Source organism: Budorcas taxicolor, chromosome 1 (assembly GCF_023091745.1).
Source record: "Budorcas taxicolor isolate Tak-1 chromosome 1, Takin1.1, whole genome shotgun sequence".
NCBI classification, from domain to species: domain Eukaryota; kingdom Metazoa; phylum Chordata; class Mammalia; order Artiodactyla; family Bovidae; genus Budorcas; species Budorcas taxicolor.
In genome coordinates, this window is record NC_068910.1 from 50,329,311 (window position 1) to 50,350,714 (window position 21,404).

Here is a 21,404-nt window from a genome sequence, read left to right on the forward strand (position 1 = left end):
GTCAATAAATAAGAGCTCTCTGCCCTACCTTCCCCCACTTGACCCACCATTTCCATGCTTCGTATCCACATCTGGTAGTGAGAGTGGCAGGAGGGACTGCCTGACGGCAAGTGCAGGGCAAATCAGGTCTTCAGGTTGCTGCCACATCAGCTTAGCCCGCATATATTAACACACACCACCAGGAGGTGCTCTGAGGACAGAAATTCGGCTGGATTGTAACGTGGGGCTGGGGGTCTGTGGGGAGCACTGGCATGTTGTTAGGGGTTAGGGAGTAGGGCTTTCTGCTGCTCTGCAGAAAGACTGCAGGGTTCTCACATGTGACGATGCTGACTGGTGGGTACTGGGGACAAAGGTCTGGAACCAGAATCACACTTGGCTACGTGGATCCGAGCCTCACCCGGGGGCCACCCCTCAGACTGGAGCGCCCTCCAGCGGGTTAACTTACACCACATGGAAGGGGAGGGAGGTGAGTTCTGGGGGACAACAGTGGTTACCACCTGCTGGGTACCGCACTTGGCTCCACAAGCTGAAGCTCTCAGCCTCACCCCCACCTTGGGCAGCCTGGACGTGCTGTGCCATGGGCCCCCTGCCTTGAGGCTGTTCCCCCACAGTCTCAGACCCTTGAGTCTCGTCTCACTGTTTCCTGGGTAGCTGGTCAGTGCGGCAGCTCCTCTGGGTTAACACAGTGTGAGATGAGGCGTCACCCCAGGGCTTGCCGACTTCCAAGGGAGGGGTCGGCAATCAGATGTTTTCTAGAACATCGAGTGGGACCAGGCCTCTCTTCTTTCCACTGAGCACTCTGATAAAGCCATCTTGTTCTTCTTCAGAAGCCACACAGATCTGAATAAAAGGAAGGAGAAAAAAAAAGACATGTGTAAAAAGGAAAGAAGCCAGAACCCACGGCTTGTGTCACTGCTGGCTGAGGTCAGCGGACACCAAATTGGAAAAGAGGGACTGGTTTAGGGAAATTCTGGCTTGGACAGAAAAATAATTCGTAAGAAATTAGGCACCACCCTGGGTTTGGAACTAGATCCAGGCATTGAATGTTTTCTGAGATTCAGCTTTATGAATGAGGATCAGCACAGCAGGACTGGAGGTGATGATTCTGTGTTCCCTTCACAAGTGTCCTTGTTGAGAGACCCCAGGACAGAATGAGATAACATTTAGCACAGAGCCTAGCATGCGCCACTCAGTGAGTCCTTGATGCATTAGTTTATAATCCAAAATAACAGTCTCTACTTAGAGGGTTCCTGTCATATACCTGGAAGTTTATACGTAAAATATCAGGAAGTCAAAGGAAGCTATTTCATTCCTGGTCCCAAACAAACAGATGCTAATATCTTGCATACTTTGGGGCTTCCCAGGTGGCACAGTGGCAAAGAACCTGCTTGCTAATGCATGAGACACAAGAGACGTGGGTTTGATCCCTGGGTTGGGAAGATCCCCTGGAGAAGGAAATGGCAACCCACTCCAGTATTCTTGCCTGGAGAATCCCAGGGACAGAGGAGCCTGGCAAGCTACACTCCATGGAGTCCCAAAGAGTTGGACATGACTGAGTACACACACACTCATTTCTTGTATACTTCAGAGCAGGATCGCCTACACTAGACTTTAAAAGGAGGTGGTTAATATCCACTTGGGTACTTTGTCATTCACCCTTTACATGACATTGAAGGGCATGTAAGGGCTTCCCTTGTGGCTCAACGGGTAAAGAGTCTGCCTGCAATGCGGGAGACCTGGGTTCAATTCCTGGGTTGGGAAGATCCCCTGGAGAAGGGAACAGCTACCCACTCCAGTATTCTGGCCTGGAGAATTCCCTGGACTGTATAGTCCATGGGGTCACAGAGTTGCACACAACTGAGTGACTTTCAAATGGAATGGAAGGGTGTTCCAGCTGTAAGTGAGAAGTGGTTTCAAAGGGCTGTTACTGTGTTGTGAGTTTCTCCTGTTGAACTTGCTCCCAAGGGTGGTGGGTTGTGTCTTAGGTTGAATTCTCTAGGAACAGAGCCTGAGATAAGAATCCTTGCACAAGTGGCCTGCTGTGGGAGTGCTCTGGGGAGGTGGGAAGTGAGGGAAACAGGATGGGGCAGGAGAAGGAGCTGGAAAGCTTGTGGGCTCAGCTGGACGTGAACCTCAGCCTGATCCCACAGCAAGCTCCAGAGTTTTAACTGTGTCATTGACGCCCTTAGAAGCAAGGGGTCTGGCAGTTTGGACCACATGTTAGATATTAGATATCACTGTAGAGTGAGAAGCATAACCTCTCTGGGAGGCAGCTCTCTGGGGGATTCGCTGGAGAAAGGGCAGCTATGAGTTGTTAGTCACTGAGGCAGCAACTAGAAGATGGTGCCCACGTCTAGTGAAGGAGATGCAGGCAGGGCACCAACAGAAACCAACAGAGTGGGCTCTTCTTTGACACAGAATAAGGAGCTTTATAGTTACATAGCAGGATACTTCGAGAGCCTGATGTGTGACTCCTGATGCTGGGGCACACCACGGACTGGTGTCTGATTCATGTTTCAGAAATCTCCTACCTGTGGGTCAAGTGCCCCCCTTGGCTCCATCCCATGTTGGGCCTATCTGGCTAAAGTCCTACAGTCTAACTCACTTCTGAGAGCACATATGCTAATAAGGTTTCCCCTTGCATTGCCTCCAAGCTAGTGTGTGTGTGCGTGCTCAGTCACTTCAGCCCTGTTAGACTCCTTGCAACCCTATGGACTGTAGCCTGCCAGGCTCTTGGTATTGGCATTTTCCTGGCAAGAATACTGGAGTGGGTTGCCATGCCTTCCTCCAGGGGATGCTCCCAACCCAGGGATCAAACCCATGTTTCCTGCATCTTGGGCACTGCAGGTGGATTCTTTACCTCTGAGCCACTTGGGAAGTCCTGCCTTCAGGCTCATTAACATTCAAATATGCTGCCACTTAAAGCAGATAAACAGTCATTTTATTTCAAAAGATTTCTTGCCTACCACTCTTGGATTCAGTCTTCCTCTCAAAATACCTGGGAAAAGATAGGGAACTGGAGGTGGAGGAAAAGTGTCTAAATACTCAACACACAGACTGACAACCATTCCAGAAGCCGAAATTTCTCTAAGACCTTTGGAGGTGAGCTCAACTGAGGACAGGAACAAGTTGTGCTGCTGGACTAAGGATAAATCTACCAGACTAAAAGGTGCCACAGCCATGCTTGGTTGACATCAACAGCCATCACTGCCCTCTTCCCACGCAGCAGAGTGGGGACTTTTGTTCTGTTGTTGCTCTGTAGCCTGCAGGACTCAGAGAAATCCTAATTGGTCCAAATGTGTTTCTGTCCTCTGTGCCAGTGATTCTCCTAGTGGTTCCCATGGGACTCGTTCTAGCCAATGAAACAGGAAGGACTATCTGCTTGGAAACTTCTGGGAAGATTTCTTCTCTTCTTCTAAGAAATGCACTGGGAAGAAAAATCTCTTTCTTCTGGCAAGGATTCTTGGAGGGCCTGCAACCCTCTATGACCATGAGGGGAGGTGGCTAACATTTCACTGTTAGCAGAACAGAGGGATGGAGGAATCTAGATCCTTGATCCTGGGATCAAACTGCTGAATTACAAATCCAAGAACTGCCCTGTATCCAGATCTCTTATTATCTTAGTAAAACATACCTTTGGAGGGGGACTCAATTGGAGTTTTACGACTTGAGATATGTATTGGTTTACTACTGCTATCATAACAAATTACTATGAACTCAGTGGCTTTCAACAACACAATCTAATATGTATACATATAGCTGACTCACTTTGTGGTACGTTGTAAAGCAACTATACTCCAATAAAAATTAATCTTAAAAATAAAATTAAAAATATTGGGGCTACCAAAACAAAACAAACACCCCAACAGTCTGGTGTCACAGTTATCTAAGCCCTATATCTGGTGGGCTTGGCTAGTTTTCTCTGCTCTGGGTTTCACAAGGCCAATATCAAGGAGTCAGTAGGTCCTATTCCCTTTTCTTCTCTCCTGTTTCTCTAGGAGAGAATGCTGTTCCAGGCTGATTTAGGTTGTTGCTGAATTTAGTTACTTGTAGCTGTAGGCCTGAGGTCCCGGTTTCCTTGCTGGCTGCCAGCCCTGGATCATTCTCAGTTTCTAGAGGCTACTGGAATTCCCTGACTTGAGGCCCCTTCCTACCTCTTCATCCAGCAAGGGTGGGCTGAGTCCTTCCCACACCTAATCTCTCTCTGACCTACCCTTCTGCCTCATCTCTCTTCTACCCTCTTTTGCAGCATCTTTCTGGCTCCCAGAAGCCACACTTCACTGCCTTTAAGGACCCAAGTGATTAGGTTTGGCCAATTTGGACAGTCCAGGCTACCCTGGCCACAGGGTCCATGACCTGTGACATAATTACGTCTGCCAAGTTGGTTTTGCACATGAAACAAATCTAGATTGGTTTCCTGTGGTTGCTGTAACAAATTACAGTAAGTCCCTTAAATACAAACCAGCTCCATTCCAAGACATGTCTGTAAGCCCAAGTTGTTCATAAGTCCAACAAAGTTAGCCAAGTTACCCAACTAACACAGTCAGTTATATAGTACTATACTGTAAAAGGTTTATAATATTGGGTTAGATAAAATGTACCTTCAGTTTTTAAGTAAAAATAAAAGACAGTTTTCATTTTCACCAAGAACTTTATTGAACAACATATTCACCATTTTGTTCCACTACCTTCTGCCTCCATCTTCCCAACTTTTTATCTTTTTGAGCAAAGAACTATTCCAGGTGCCTTTTACAGTCTTTCCATGATCTGAACTTTTTTTCCATTAAGAGAATCTTATAAAGACTGAAATAAATAGATACCTGAAGGTGCAGTGTCTTGTGAATACAGCAGATGAATCATAACTTTCCAGCCAAGCTGTAACAGTTTTTGCCTGGTTATCAAAGAAATATGCAGTCTTGCATTATCCTGTTGGGAGACTGAGTTTTCTGTTGACTAATTTCAGATGCTTTTTATCAAGTGGTGCTTTCATTTTGTCTAACTGGGAGCAGTACTTGGACTTAGTTGTTTCTTTTTCTTGGAGGAGCCCATAACAGAGGAGTCTCTTCCAACCCACCATATACAAAACATCACCTTCTTTGAATGAAGAGCAGCCTTAGGTCTGGTTGGTGGTGGTTCGCTATCTCTTCCATTCTACATTATTGTACAGGACCCACTTCATTGCTCCTCACAATTTGTTAATGGAATACATTTTTGATACATTTAAGAAGAGAATTGAATGTGGAAATATGGTCAAGAAGGTTATTTTCACTTAACTTATGTGGAACCCAAATATCAAAGCAATGAACATAACCAAGCTGGTGCAAATGATTTTCAATGCTAGATTTGGATATTTTGTGTATGTTGGCTATCTCCCAAGTGGTGTAAGGTTGACTGTTCTCAGTTAATGTCTCGATCTGATCACTATCAACTGCAACTGCTCTACCTGACTGTGGAGCATTGTCTAGTGAGGTATCTCTAGGATGAAAAGTGCAAAAGTGCACTTTTGGCACTTTTGATCAGTCACAGCATCTTCTCCATACAGTGCACAAATCTTTTTCTGCATTTCAATTGTGTTTTTATCTTTCTTGAAATAATAGAGCATAATATGCTGATAATGTTGCTTTTTACTTCCATCTTCAATATAAAAATGCTACACAAAAATTCACCAATTTTGATTTTTAAAAAAAATGCATGCTGACACGACAGATGTCACACTATACAATCCAACAAAATTGTTTTGAATGAAGTGAAAGACAACTAAGCACTACTAGAGCCAACTTATGAAAAAAACAAAAGGAACTTTGGGGCCAACCCGATACTTCCCATGCAAATAACACATAACAATGAAACACAAAAAATAAAGAAGACATTTTTACAGGACAGTACCTTGAAAAGTACAGCAGTACAATACAACAGTTGGCACTGCGTAAACAGGCAAGAGGAGTTACTGACTAGAGGACGGAGAGAAGGTGGGAGACGGTAGAGCTGAAGGATCGTCAGCAATAGAAAACGGAGGGCAAGCTGTAATTTCACTCACACCTGACCCTGATGGCAAAGGTTCTGGTTCCTTGCTGGATTCAATTCTATCTACCCTCTTGAAAAAAAATGATCCAGCGATGTCTGGGAAGTAGTTCTTTTTTCCTCATCATAGATGACACAGAAGCACTGGACTGCATTCTGAACAGCTGCTTCAACCTTCGTGGACCATTCTATGTTCAGGTCCTGCATGTCAAAAGCTAACAGTGCCTCCTCAGATAAAGAAAACCCCTTTGTCACTTCCTGTGGCATGAATCCCTTCAGTTCCTCAGCAGTATCAGCTATATCACCACTGCTTTCACACGTGTTTCTGGACATCCTGGGTTTGAAATAAAGATACTGTCTTACTGTGCTCTATACAGAACTGCATGTAAAGTACATGAAAGCGCAGCCACTGTGGAGGATACATGCACAGACAACACACACCAGACACGTGAACTAATAACTACGTGACTGGACATGTGAACACATGTTCACATCTTTGAAAGTTTGCAACTTCAAGGTTCCTATGTAGGGTACTTACTGTGCCACAAATTTGGTGAACTAAAATAACACAAATTTATTATCTTGCAGTTCTGGAGAGCAGAGTCCCCAGATCAGGGTGCTGGCAGGGCTGTGGTCTCTCCAGAGGCTCTAAGTGAGAATCTATTTCCTTGCCTTCAGCTTCTTGAGGCCACCCGCATTCCTTGGCTCGTGGTCCCTTCCTTTATTTTCGAGGCCAGCAACACAGCATCTTCACATTCCTCTTTCTTCCTCTCTCTACTTCCATTGTCATCTCCTCTGACTCTGACCCTCCTGTCTCTTATACGACCCCCTGTGATTACATTAGGTTTACCTGGATAACCTACATCTCAAGATCCTTAACTGAAAGACCTGCTGCAGAGGAAAGAAGGCTGATTAAGGAGAAAACACTGTGAGGAAATAAACACTAAGTTAAATTCAGTGTCAGGAGTGATCGAAGTCTGCATAAAAACTTCAGAAAAATGAAATGAAGTGGGGGACTATCTTGAAACATTCTCCTAAGAAGTGAAGTGATACGTGGGAAGCAATAAAGAGATTGAAACTGTAAGGACAAAACAGTAAAACAGATGATCCAACTGAAGAGTTATTAAGCTCCTGAAGGAAGAAGCATTAAGATCAAAAGGCAAATGACAAACTGAGGGAAATGTTGGCCACGTATGGCAGATCAGGTGTCAATAGTTTTAAGGGAGAAAACGTTTTCAGTAGCATAAGAAAGTACGTAAAGAGATTATTCATAAGGAAATATAGGGGTTTCTCTGGTGGCCCAGTGGTTAGACATCAGCCTTGCAATGCAGGGGACATTGGCTGACTCTCTAGTCTGAGATGATTCCACACGCCGCTGGACAACTAAGCCTGTGTGCCGCAACTACTGAACATGCTCTAGAGCCTGCAAACCCCAACTACGAGCCTGTGTGCCACAGCTGCTGAAGCCTGAGCGCCCTCGAACCTCTGCTCCGCAACAGGAGAAGCCACTGCAATGAGAAGCCCAACCAGAAGCCCGCAGCTAAAAGAGTAGCCACTGCATAGCAACAGAGAGCCATCACAGCCAGAAAGAAAAACAGACAATTTCTTTTTAAAAAAGAAATACAAATGCCCAATACATACACGATAAAATTTCAACTTCCCTAACCACCCAGGAAATAAGGATTACCATGAAATACTACCCACTTCTAAAAATGACGGATATCATTTGTATGCTATACAAATACGTAATAAACAGTAATACTCAGTTCTGGCAAGGATGTGGTAACCTAATTATTCTCAAAAATAGCTAATGTGGGTGTAAACTGGCATAAACTTTTGGGAGGCAGTATGTATCAAGAACTGGAAAAATGGTTTATTGGTTTTCCTGTAAATTGTAAAGTATTTTCTAAAGAAGGAATCAGAGTTATGGAAAAAAACTTAGATTTAGAGGTGTTCATTGCAGTTATCCATAATAGTTTTTTTTTTAAATTCTGAATATCCAGTCACAGAGGAATACTAAATACTTTCTTGTCCATCTGTACATCCTGTACAGCTGGCAAACTTTTCCTGTAAAGGACTAAATAGTAAATATTTGCAGGCCTTGTGGTCTCCACTGCAATGACTCAACTTAGCTGTTGCAGTATGAAAGCAGCCATAAGCAATATGTAATGAATGAGTGCAGCAACGTTCCAATAAACTTTGTTTTAAAAACAGGGCCAGACTGATGCAACCTCTGATCTATATGATGATATAATTGCTAAAACCTGTGTTTTGATAAACATTTAATAACTAAGTTGATAAAAGTTGGGAAACTAAATAGAATATGATATCAAAATAAGAAAAATTTGGTGGGAAATAACACAAAGGTATTTATGTTGATCATTGCTTGATGGTTGAACTACCTTGATCTTGGTTTTCTTCTTTATAATTTTGGGGGGTATTTTTCAAATTTTCTCCACAATAAATGCATTTTAGTTTTATAATCTAAAAATGATTTATACATTAAAATGCTTTTATAGAACATAAGAATCAATTAAAATAGTTCTCCAGGGATGATGGAATCATGGATGAATTAAAAAATAGTTTTATGGTATTTAAGTTGATCTCATAAAGATAGTTTTTAAAATTTTAAAAACGAAGAAAACATACTTTTATGTCAGTGCAAACTCTAGATATGTTCTTGACAAAAAGATAACTTAATTCTGTTTGTAGCAAAAGTTCTGTGGAAACAATAATGTAATAATTGTAAGACAAATGAACCCCAGAGGCAGAAATGTGATTTAATCACAGAGATGTGTTGAATTTGTTTTCAGAATCAAATTTCTTCTATTTCCCTGCTAATGACCATTTGTCTCTTTATATTTTTAGACTTATAAATAGCATGCTATTTTCTGATGTTTGCTGCTGTTGTTTTAGTTGCTAAAGTTGTGTCTGACTCTTTTGGGACCCCATGGACGGTAGCCTGTCAGACTCCTCTGTCCATGAAATTTCCTAGGCAAGAATAATACTGGAGTGGGTTGCCATTTCCTCTTCCAAGGGCTCTTCTCTATCCAGGGATTGAACCTGTATCTCTTGCACTGCGGGCAGGTTCTTCACCCCTGAGCAACCAGGGAAGCTTTCTGATGTTTATTAGGTAATTTCTCGGGAGGCCTTGGCTGCTGCAGATGGATGTCCCATTTAGGCAGCAAGGGTAATGGCTCTGCTCAGCACTGATCCGTGGTGGCTGGGCACTGTGCTGGCACTTTACACAGGTGATAGACGTGACTCTCATCTCCATGCCAAGAGGTAGACACTGCTGTGCCAATCTTACAGATGAGAACACTGACATTCAGAGGTGATTTTGCCAAAATCACACAGGGTATAGACCATTTCTGTATGACACTGGAATCTGTGCTTTTGCTACTACAGTGAACTCCCCTCAATCAATAAGCAAGATTCAAACTTTTACACCTAAAATAGTTTAAGACACTAAAGTGGAGATAAATTTAAATTTTTTCTCAATAATTGATTTTTTTAAATGTAATTTTCTTTCAGGGGGCTGATATTTCCAAAAATTGCTTGCCACATTGATGACAAAGACTGAAAACAGAGAGTCTGTGTAGAAGCAAAGAGACCTCAGTGCATTTTGCTGACGCACATGTAACTGGAAATAAAAATGCCTTCAGTTGTCACAGAACTACTAGAGGACACAAAAGTGAGAAATGGAAATGAAGGTCATTCTCGAATTTTAGCTTTGATCGGAACACTCAGGAAGTCTGTAAAAAGACTAATTCCCTGCCTTTGCCCTGAAGGTTTCTGCTTCAGCAGATCTGGGGTGGAGTCAGAAACCAGCATTTTCAACAAGCTCCCATATTATTCTGATTCAGATGGTGCAAAGGCCACCCTTTAGAAATATCAGGCTGGACAACTACCAGAGGTTATAGCATTTTCCTACAATTATCGGCAGATCATGTGGTTCCAGGTTCAAGCTGAAACGCTGTGCTGGGTCTTGAAGATGACTCATTAAAGATGCTGGGTGGTTTGTCTCTCCCCTGCCCCAGCAGGTTGTCAGCTCAACCATGAGAGTGGAACACACGTATACGAGCTCATTTCCAGAAAAAAATTGGGGGTTGGGGGGATATGGTCCAGGGATTGGCGGAAGTCATTGACTGAGCAGCTGTTCCACTTTTGGAAACTGATCAACTTAAGCACATTTTAATTTGCCTTCTGGTTGGTTTCTTGCCATTCCCTTCTCCAGGGGATTTTCCCAACCCAGGGATCAAACCCGGGTCTCCTGCATTGCAGACAGATTCTTTACCCTCTGAGCTATCAGGGAAGCTCTATTTGTATTTTAGTAACATAAAATAATGTTTAATCTCAAATGGGGAAGCACAAGATTATTCTGAGAATAAAAATCAAACAAGCTAGCAAAATTACGTAATAATGCTTTGCCAATAAAGATGAACATCCTTCCTGGATGTATTTCATTCAGAAGACTTTCCAGATTTTGTAACAGGAAGGATACAGTTGAGTAATCTTGGAGAAGTTTGAGACATTGACATGGAATCCAGATGGGAAATGTGACCGTTTGCTTTGTGGGGTGTGTATGGCGTTAGAGATGGGGTCTCAGTCTGATGTGGGTGACTCCATTGCCTGGAATCAAGAATGACTCACTAAGGCTTCTGTGGCTTCTGTATGAGCAAGAATTTGTTCCCAGGGGTCCTTCTGGTCCTAGGACACTTGCCTTTCCTGGGAATTGACTATGCAAAAGGCACTTTGCATTCTGAGTTTGTTCCACATCGTCCAGGGCACATGGCTCAGTGGAAGGCACTGACTTGAAGCTTGCAGGTCTATCTTTAAGTTCCAGCCTGGCCACTTGCCAGGTTTTTGCCCCCGAGCAAGGCACATCACCTCTATGAGCCATTGTTTCCACATTTATAGGGCATGTGTAAAACTTCAACAAATAAAATATACTGGGTTGGCCAAAAGGTTCACTGGATTTTTTTTCTATAAGATGGCTCTAGTAGCATTTAGTTGCCTTAATAACTTCATTTGAAACAATTTTGTTAGATTGTATTGTGACATCTAGCATATCAGCGTGCATTTAAAAACACATCAAAATTAGTGAGTTTTTGTGTAGTTATTTTAATACTGAAGACGGAAGAAGCGACATTTTTATTATGCTTTATTATTTCAAGAAAGGTAAAAATGCAACTGAAGCAAAAAAAGATTTGTGCAGTGTATGGAGAAGGTGCTGTGACTGGGCGAATGTGTCAAAAGCGGTTTGAGAAGTTTCATGCTAGAGATTTCACGCTGGAGGATGCTCTGAAGTTAAGGTAGTGGAACAAAATGGTGAATACGCTGTTCAATAACGTTCTTGGTGAAAATGAAAAATATGTCTTTTAGTTTTACTTAAAAACCAAAGGAAATTTGTAGCCAACCCAATAGGTATATAAGCTTTGTAAGTATTATATAAGCTATATGTTTGGTTCCCAGGGAAGGCAACTGAGCTTCCTAACATTTTGGTTTTGCCTGTTTAGATCCTGCTACACTAGTATCAGGCTTCCCTGGTGGCTCAGATGGTAAAGAATCCGCCTACAATGTGGGAGACCTGGGTTCGATCCCTGGGTTGGGACGATCCCCTGGAGAAGGGAAAGGCAACCCACTCCAGTACTCTTGCCTGGAGAAGTCCATGAGGTCACAAAGAGTCAGACACACTGAGCGATTAAAACACACACACACACACACACACACACACACACACACACACACAATATCATTGGACTAAGAATATCTTTTCTCAAAGTGAATACCCTCACGTGACTCTACTCATTCAGATTTATTGGTATTTGTCAAATGACTATTACTCTATTTTGCTCACACTTGGTGTACTCTGGTGGGCTTTACTCACCTGATTCTCTTTCAGTGTAATCTGCCCCTGTTCCTTACACCCAATGAAGGTTCTAACACATCTAAAAATCTTCTCATTTTGGTGTACTCTCTGAACAAAGTTGGCTGGAAAGAAGCCAATTCTGTCTTGAATTTTCCCCTGAAAGCAAAAAAGAGGCATGCAGCCATAATTGTAGCATTCATGGTAATGATAGTTACCAAATGATTTTTCTTAAAGACAAAGAAATACTTACTTTCCACCAGTCTTCATTAGAGTCCTCTAGAAGAGTAATCATGTCTCCTGGCCTAAAATGAAGAATGAATGAGTTGGGTGGAGGGTAGAGGGGGTGAAAAAGAGAAAGATGGTATTTTCAAGTCAGAAGTGGTAGCTTTTCACTCACCCAAATAATACTAAAATAAAAATGACTTTTATCTGCTCTTCCCACCCATGAAAATAGCTTTGTTAGAGGCTGAATGTATTAAAAAATTTTTTTAAACTTTATTTTTATACACAGATGATCATCTCTGCATTGTAAAAAATTCTAAAGTGTGGAAGTCTAAAATATGAAAACCGGAGTTTTTTCATATTCTGCTCCGTAATCCCCCTCCCGCCGTCCAGAGGGGACCACTGTTAATAGTTTCCTGTGCCTCCTTCTGGACTCTTTTCCACACACTGACATTTACACAGAGATATGTAGGTGTATTTGCTGTTTCTTTTGTCTTCCATCGACATCTAGCATGAGGCATTGTCTTTATTATTAGCTGCATCTTCTCAGTACCTTCTTGAAACCACTTTTACTTAATTTCCATTGCCCTTGCCTGTCACTTTTTATATTGGTATAATCAGGAAGCTTGTTTTAGACTTGTGTGTGTGTGCATGTTATATCCTTCATTAGGAATTACTTGGGTTTAACTGAAGACATATATGATGTTTCTGCTATGGGTGTTGCAGATACGGTGATTATTTGCCATCTCTAATTTGATTTTCACGTCCACCTCTGCGTGCGTGTGCGTGTGTGTGTATGTGTGTGTGTGTGTGTGTGTGTGTGTGTGTATGTATCTTTTATTCCTTCTACTCAGCACGAATGGCACTTTTACTATCTGAAGACTCATATTATTTTTCAACTGGGGAAAATCTTGTCCATTATTTTTTCACTCTTTTCTCCCAGTCATTTTCTTTCTTCTTTTTTCCTGGAATTTCTAGTCAACATGTGCTGGACTTTCTAGATCAATCATCTATATCTTTTGTCTTTCTTACACATTTTCTGTCTTTAACAAGAAATCTAGTCTAAAATTTTTCTCAATTTAATCTTCCTAATTGCTTAGTTTGTGTATGGGCTTATCTCTTGTAATATTTATATTTATTACAGTACTGAGGGTTTTAGGGAAATTTTAATTTCCAAGAGTTCTTTATCATTTTCTGAATGTCTCCTTTTCACATTTGTCAACTTTATCTTATGGACGGAAGAGCATGATGGATGTTGCTGAGGATATTATTAGATACTAAAAACAATATTTCTTCCCTTTATTAAATTTGTTTCCATTAGGATTAGTTATATTGTTCTTTGTCTTATTGCTTCTTTTTTTGATTGTGCTGAGCAGCATTTGGGATCTTAGTTCCCTGAGCAGGGATTGAACCCGTGTCCCCTGCAACAGAAGCACAGTTTATCTTAACACTTTACTTTTCCTTCATGCCAAGGGATTTTGTCCTGCACCTGTGTTTCTTGGCTATTTCTTTATATTCATAACTGAAAACACAGGGTATGACTCTCTGGGTGATTCTCCACTATCAAATACATCTGCGTCTGCAACGAGTGAGGACTAATTTCAAGCTCTGCTTAAGACAGCAGGGTGTGCCAGTTGATGCATCTCATCTTCGGATGCTTGAAAGTATAGCAGACAAGCAGTTTGGGGACTCCCACCACCACCCCAATGGCAAAAACAAGAGCAGCTTTCTTAGCCCTGGGAAGGAGAAGGTTCACTTCTTTTCCTCCATGTAAAGCTGCCTTTTCTTTCCCTACCAGTCTCTACAAGCTCTGGAGGTCCAGAACTACCTCCAATTCTTTTTCTTTCTCAGTCTTTTGGGCCACACAGGGGCACACTTCCCTGGGCACGGGTTCCCTTTCTTAGAGCGCAGGTGATGGTTTAATTCTAGAGTCAAACACCACTGCTGCCTATTGTTCATTCTAAGCAGTAATAATGGGTTATGAATGAACACTGTTGGGACTCTGTATCAGTTATATATTGCTGTGATAATGCTGTGTAACAAACAATCCCCAAATCTCAAAGGTTCACTGACATTCTTGGGTGCTGGCTGGGATGACCGGGGTGATTTTGCCTTATTCCATGTTTCTCATACCCAAGAAGGCCAGTTTGGACATTCATGGCATTGCCAGGGCAGCAAATGGAGATGTGAAAAACACGTAAGGCTTCTAATGAATAGGCTCAGAACCGACACATTGTCATTCTGCCTCAAAGCAACTCTGGTGAAAGGAACTGTAAAGTCTCAGGGCAAAGAGCATGGATACAGGGACAGTGACGAATTGGGGCTATTAATGCAACTCAGCCACTGGGACACTTGCACGCTCTTTTGTGAGATCAGTGTCTGTTTGAATATGCTCTTACATAGATGTTTCTCTCTGAGCATTCTTTGGACTCTGGTCATCTTCTTTGACTCTATTTGCTGTAGTCTCCCAAGAAATTCCTAAGATTTTGGGGTTTCTGATCGTGTTTTTCTTATTTTCTAGTACTATTACGGAGATATTCTTGGAAAAATATATTTCTCACACTTTAAGGGATTGGCGCAAAAAGGGAAGCAGATTTGTGTGCTCTGTTTGCTATTCTGGTTCAATCTTCTCTGCTGTCATTTTCAATTCTCAGTTAATATCTATCTTTGTAGGGGACTCCAAATATAACAGGCTTGTTACACCTGAAGCATTAAACACAACTGGCATTTTGGTATTTCAACAGTCACAGTTTCATGCTGATGCCACAGAAAGTGAGGAGGATGAAAATCACTCTTTTCCCAGGTGAGGGATTTAATTAAGCAGCACGGATGAAAGTCAATGTAGAAAAATGCTTCTAGCTCCAGCAGGTTTATTTAACCTAGTAACCTAAGAAACTGTGTGTTAGCATCAACTAGAGTGACTTTGCTGATGGTTTGGCAGAAATTATAAGTAGGGAATCAAGATTGGAAGAGGCATCTTTCCCTGGGTGTAAAACAGTGCTGCCTGAATCCAACCTCTATTAAAAAAAATGTATTTATTTATTTGACTGCACCAGGTCTTAGTTGCAGCATGCAAACTCTTAGCTGAAGCACATGGGGTCTAGTTCTCTGACAGGGATTGAACTTGGGTCCCCCTGCATTGCAGAACGTGGAGTCAGCCACTGGATCACCAGGGAAGTCCCTCCAACATCTATTTTTATGGTCTGGATGGTCAATCTTGACCATGCCCAGAGGTGGACAGGCCCTGAGCCCATGACCCATGTGAAATAAACCACACATTAGAATAAAGCATTCACTGGAATACAAGCTATAATTGTATGAGAAAGATCAGATATCCTGACAGTGTGATGGGGATTCTGTCTTAGGAAAGAGCACTGCCAGCAAACTGCTGAAAATTGCTTGGTGAGTGAGGAGAATTACATTCATCCCTTTATCCTTTGCTGTTCTGTTTACCTGCTCATTCCACAAATATTCTAGACCACTGACTCTGAAAGGATGATTTTACTAGGGATTGGGTATACTTTGCTGAGTAAAGGCCTCACGGGAGCTAATATTCTAGTAAGAAAGATGGATAATAAATAAGCAAATGCATAATTAAACATTTCATAAATAATAAATATAGAATGTGTCTGCATAACTAATAAATATATAATTGCAAATTGTCTTCAGGGCTATCAGGGAAATAAACAGGATGCATAAAGAATGAGTGATTCCTACTGATATGACTTAAATACTCGAATCAGGAGGCAGAGACAGCTAATGTGGTTTTCATTTTGGGAAGGATCTTGCTTTAGGGTGGTACTTGAACCCAAAACAACAACAACTCTCTAATATCTGGGTCGGTACATGTGTGGCTTGTGGGGCTTCTGCAGCCCTCATGCCTCTGCCTGGCACCCCCCCAGCAATCTCAGCATTCTTTGCCACTGAGCCCCCCTTAGATCCTTTCCCACTCTGGGCTCTGGGCAGTTGATCTGAGCAGGCATGTAAGGTAAAATCATTCAGTGTAATGTAATATTTTTAATTTATTAAAAAAATGCCTTGACCCACTTTGAAACTCTGTCTAGGGACTGATCAGTTCCTCTTAGACAACTGATTAAATTAACAACCCACACCACCTCCCTTTTGGGGCTTGAATGCTCTGGGGCACTATGTACCAGCCTCATCCTTAACTGCCCTGGCGTGGGTTCCGGACAGCTCAGGACAGCCTCTGTGACTGGAGCCTGGGACATTATTCAAATTAGCTAACCCGTAGGGAGCCTGGGAAACCTCATTAACCCAGCTGCTGACCACCTGTAAGCTGCCCCTACAGCTCCAGCTGCTGTTACCCCGACTCCCCAGTCACTGGTGTGGTCCTGTGTGGCCACACCACACACTTCACTCTCAACTGTGGGTTCTCTTCTAACCTGTTCTCAACTTAGTCCTCTTCCCCTTCCTTCTGCCCACCTGCTCTCCTGAGGCAGAGCCTTGCCCTGGATCTTGGTAGAATGGAGGCTTAAGGCTTAAAATTCTCCTTCCCTGGGTTGTTCCTAGGATGGACACTGCCAGGGTGTGACTCTGCCTCCAGCTGTTTTACGCCTCTGTGTTGACTGGAGCCCTTTCCATGAAATAATTCTTTCTTATTTTGTGTTATCACACTCTGTCAGTAGAAAGTCCTGCTCTGGTATATCAGTTATTTTCTTTCTTTGAGGTGACTTTATATTCTGATCCATTATATATAGATTTTATAATTTAACTCTATATTTCCAAACCTTGGAGATGAACTCAAAAGAAAGTGAAAGTCACTTAGTTGTGTTGGACTCTTTGTGACCCCATGGACTATACAGTCCAGGGAAGATGAACTCATCTGGCTCCCAAATACTTAAAAGTAATACTTTAAAGTATTAATACTCCCAAAGTTTGTGCATGCTAAGTCACTCAGTCTTGTCCGACTCTTTATGACCCTACGGACCATAGCCCACCAGGGTCCTCTGTCCATGGGATTCTCCAGGCAAGAATACTGGAGTGGGTTGCCATGCCCTCCTCCAGGGGATCTTACTGTTTCTTTTGCTTCATGCAATCAATCAGAACATCCTAAGTTCAGGTAAAAATTCTGCTGCATTGTAACCCAAAGTTATGTTGTTGTTTTTGTTCAGTCACTCAGTCGTGTCCAACTCTTGCAGCCCTATGGACTGCAGCTCGCTGGGTTTCCCTGTCCTTCACCATCTCCTGGAGCTTGCTCAAACTCTTGTCCATTGAGTTGGAGATGCCATCCAACCATCTCATCCTCTGTCATCCCCTTCTCCTCCTGCCTTCAATCTTTCCCAGCATCAGGATCTTTTCCAATGAGCTGGCTCTTTGCATCAGGTGGCCAAAGTACTGGAGAATTATATACATTGATAAAATGTACAATGCACTTCAGAAACAATCCAATTTGGAGCAGAGAGATCAGAACACCGCAGCTGGCCTTTTCATTTGCTCAGTGAAATGGGTCTTAAACCTTGAGGAAGACTTTCAGGTTGCCAATATCATGGTTCAGGGAACATCTTAAAATTCTGAGGGAATTGTGGGCTATCCACAGGAGTAGGAAGAAAGTAACAAAGCTAACTACAGAATCATGGCCTTGCGGTGAGGAGGACAGAGTTTATTTGTGAGTGTGTATATGTGTGTTTACGTGTATGTGCATGTAAGTTGGACGGTTGCTGTCTGGGGTCGTTTCCAGAAGTCCTCTGCTTCCCTCATGTGGTTTCCACTCGGGCACAGCAACCCATCTCGCCCTCACCCAGGTACACTGGTTTCAGGGACTGTGAGGGCACAATGTTCACAGAGTGCATAAATGATGCAGGCAAGCCCAGCCACCTACAGGGAGCTCTTCTGCAAGGTTAAGTTATGAAGATGCTTGAGTCTTCCATGGGTGGGGGCTCTCGAGGGTCGACTGTGAGCTGTCTCGAGGCCCCCCCATCCAGCCTGTCTCCGGTCCCCACATCGAACACAGATTCCTATGGTTGGAGATAGTGACACCTTTTTAATGAGGTCACGTGTTAGGTCTTAAGTGTGTATTCAGGATAAAAAGATGCTTCAAAGCATCAGTCATCTTAACTGTCAAGTGAAGATAATAATAGTACATTCCTTACTTTTTCAATGATTAAATGAGTTAGTACTTGAGAAACACATTTAGATAAGCCCACAAGAGATGGTGGTTATTATGGTTGTTAAGACATAGTTACTGTCCTCAAGATGTTGGTGATCTCAACCGGTAACTTAACAGTATCACTGCTAAATGAGAAGAAATACACTCAAGGGGCATAGACATGTATGGAATTAAGCCCAAACAAAAATTCCAAACAAATATGCTTCTTTGAGACTGAGCTACCTCGATGATATTCACATAAGGACATACTCCAAGGTATCTATATCTCCATCTCTCTATACAGTGAACTATATTGACTTTGCAAAGTTGCTATGTGGATTAAATGAGAAGACCTATGTGGAAGTCTTCAGCACTGTGAATGATATACAATAAAGGCTTAAAAATTATAATTTCCTTCTAAAAATTTAGTTTTTCACTGGGATATGAGAAAATTCAGTGTCCCCTTAGGTTTCACAGGGACAATTGCTTAATGTAATAACTTTAGACCTCCTAAGTGGCTTCCAAAACTGACCTTGGATGTAATTCAGAGTTTTGGAAAAGTTTCTCTCTCTTCACATCCCCAACCCCCTTCTCTCTTCCCCTTGACTCCAGGTAGAGACCACAAAGTTGTGGCAGGGTCAAGGTGGAGGGAGGAATCTACTGCCCACATAGCTGACTTCAGGGGAGATGCTGGAAGGGTGCAGGTCCCCGCTACCCAGAGCCTGGGGGACAGCAAAGTTCTCTGAATGAAGTGGGGGAGACTAGTAGCAATTACACACAAGGAAGAAGATCCAGAGAGACTTTCTCCCTAAGAGGGTTTGATTCCACCACTAAGTCCACTAAATCATGCTGCCTCTTGTACCGCTGAAACTTTGTGAAACTCCTTAAAATTGCCCATGTTACTCTGCAACTATCTGGGAATTAAAAAAATTTTTTTTACAGTTTCCCATTCATTTGGCAAAAAGAACCCCAAATCAAGCTTACATCAACCACTCTTACTCAGGCCAAACAAATCTCCTGGAGAAATACAAGCCAAGGGGAACAGAAAAGTAAAAGTGAAAGTCAGTCAGTTGTGTCCAACTCTTTGTGATCCCGTGGACTATAGCCCACCAGGCTCCTCTGTTCATGGGATTCTCTAGGCAAAAATACTGGAGTGGGTTGCCATTCCCTTCTCGAGGGGATCTTCCCAAATCAGGGATCAAACCCACGTCTCCTGCATTGCAGGTGGTTTCATCACCATCTGAGCCACCAGAGAAGCCTCAAGGGGAACAGAGAAGGAGCCAGCCGAACTGCTCCATTAGCTTCAGATCTATTGCTGAATTTCCCCCTAGACTCTTTCCTTGATTTCCATTATCCTGGTCCGGAGCCTTTAAAATCTTAGCATATGGTTAGGGAACAGGGAACTCCTAAACTCTGCAGTGTGATTTTGTCTTAAGCTTGGCATCCAGATGACTTGCCTGCACCTTCTCAAGTCCAGAGACCAGCTCAGAGAGAAAGCATTCAGCTAAAGGGCCATTTGGATGAGACTTGGTAAATGTTCCTGAACTGTCACATATCATGCTCTCTAGAACCTAATTGAAAAAGGCATTTGAGTGAGAGAGAGGCTGCTAAACACATTAGTGATATTCGGGAAGATCTGGGTTTCTTGACATAGCACAGCGTCAGAGCATAATATGCATCAGAGACTTTCCTCAAATAGCCCTTAATTGTATTTTGATGTCCTGGTGACTGTGAAGATTATTTTTAAATCAAATTGGTGCATTAGAATTACATTTAGCTTTAATTAAGTTGATGCATTTGCCAAGCAGTAATGTACTTAAGAGAATGGAAACGAAACACCAAGTCTTATTTTGTCTAACACTGTCTCGAGGGCTCTCCTTTTCTTATTTTATGGAGGATTTATAAAACCTTATAGAGTGAAGGACGTTACCAAATAAACCACAGGCCAAAGCCCCAGTGCTGACCAGTGTATTGAGCACTGGCTGAGGATCAGAAACCTGCATCCCATTTGGGTCGGCCGCTGGCCCACTGTTCATCTCAGGAGAAATCAGTTAAGTTACAGTTGTTCTCAAACCTGGCAGATTACCAGAGTCTAAGGGAATATTTAACCATACAGATTTCCAAGTGGGAATTGAGTCTCCAGTATGGGTGTAACCCAGGAGTCTCTATTTTAATAATGTTCTCCTGGAGATTCATACGGATTGTAACATGTGGTTTAACCATCCTAACCATTGTTCTCTCTTTTGCAAAATACTGCTTGCTAGAACCACCTGACATCAGTTGAAAGAAGGCAAGGGGCTGTCAGGGACAATTTGGAAGACTCCGAAATGGGCAAAACTGATGATTGATCTGGGGTGCTGTCTGGTGCCCCCTTCTGGGTCACCTCCCCCTTTCAGTGTCTTTGAGTTACTGCACATCTCTGCAATAATGCAAATGAGCCTTACCCCGAGAAACGTTAGTGAACTGTGTCTGGCAGAAAGTAGTCAATGACTACCCTGTGAATATTATCTACTTTTGCACCTATTTGTAAGTTCACATCAGCACTCCTAATTGCCTATATGTGGGTGCTGAGTGAATTTTCCTTTGAATCAGATGTGAAAGTGTACTGGTTCTCTCATTCATTAGTGATTCGAATTAAAATTCTGACATTAAAATGATTTTAATTTTAAAAAATTATCCTTGACCAGGAGTGACTTTTCATGAACCCCACTCTATAATCACACAGTTCTGTTCTTTTGAACCAAATTTAACAATCCAAATAGATTTATAAGGAGTAATGTGAGTGGCCAAAAAGGGCAAAATTAACACATTATCTGAATCTGCTAATATAAATTGTCTTTCTTTTCAGAGAGGAAACCTGCCACCTCAGTGTAGGATGGAAAGCCTGGGGTAGAAGAAAAACAAGTGGATGAAGGGTCTGCCTCCCCAGGTAATAGCTCCAAGCCTCCACTTCCGCCTGTGGGTTCCTGGACTTGCTTCTCTCTCTCTCCCCTCAAAAGGGTAAAAGACCATAAATTGTCTCCTTGGAATATGAACTAAACAGCCAAGTGTCCATTTACTAAGGTTTACTGAATTTTAAGTCAGTCTTTCCAGAATGAAGGCTGGGATGAATATAAGAATCTAAATATGCTCCTGCAGTGAATTTCCACAACTTCTTTTGTAATGGGATTTGCGATTGGCTTG

The 21,404-nt window shown here is 42.4% G+C and overlaps 1 protein-coding gene across 2 annotated transcripts in view; it reads right to left on the reverse strand.

Annotated features, from left to right (window-relative positions):
- Positions 1-741: 741 nt before the first annotated feature.
- The window catches only part of STAC (SH3 and cysteine rich domain), a 114,922-nt gene continuing 94,259 nt past the window's right edge, over positions 742-21,404 (reverse strand). The window contains exons 9-11 of one of the 2 annotated variants that reach the window (XM_052646396.1): positions 12,144-12,195; positions 11,912-12,049; positions 742-840 (exon numbers count right to left, since the gene is read on the reverse strand). In XM_052646396.1, coding sequence (XP_052502356.1) covers positions 742-840; positions 11,912-12,049; positions 12,144-12,195 — 289 coding nt within the window. Of the gene's footprint in view, positions 841-11,262; positions 11,377-11,911; positions 12,050-12,143; positions 12,196-21,404 lie in introns of those variants that run through there. The other variant, XM_052646405.1, reaches the window with a different exon arrangement.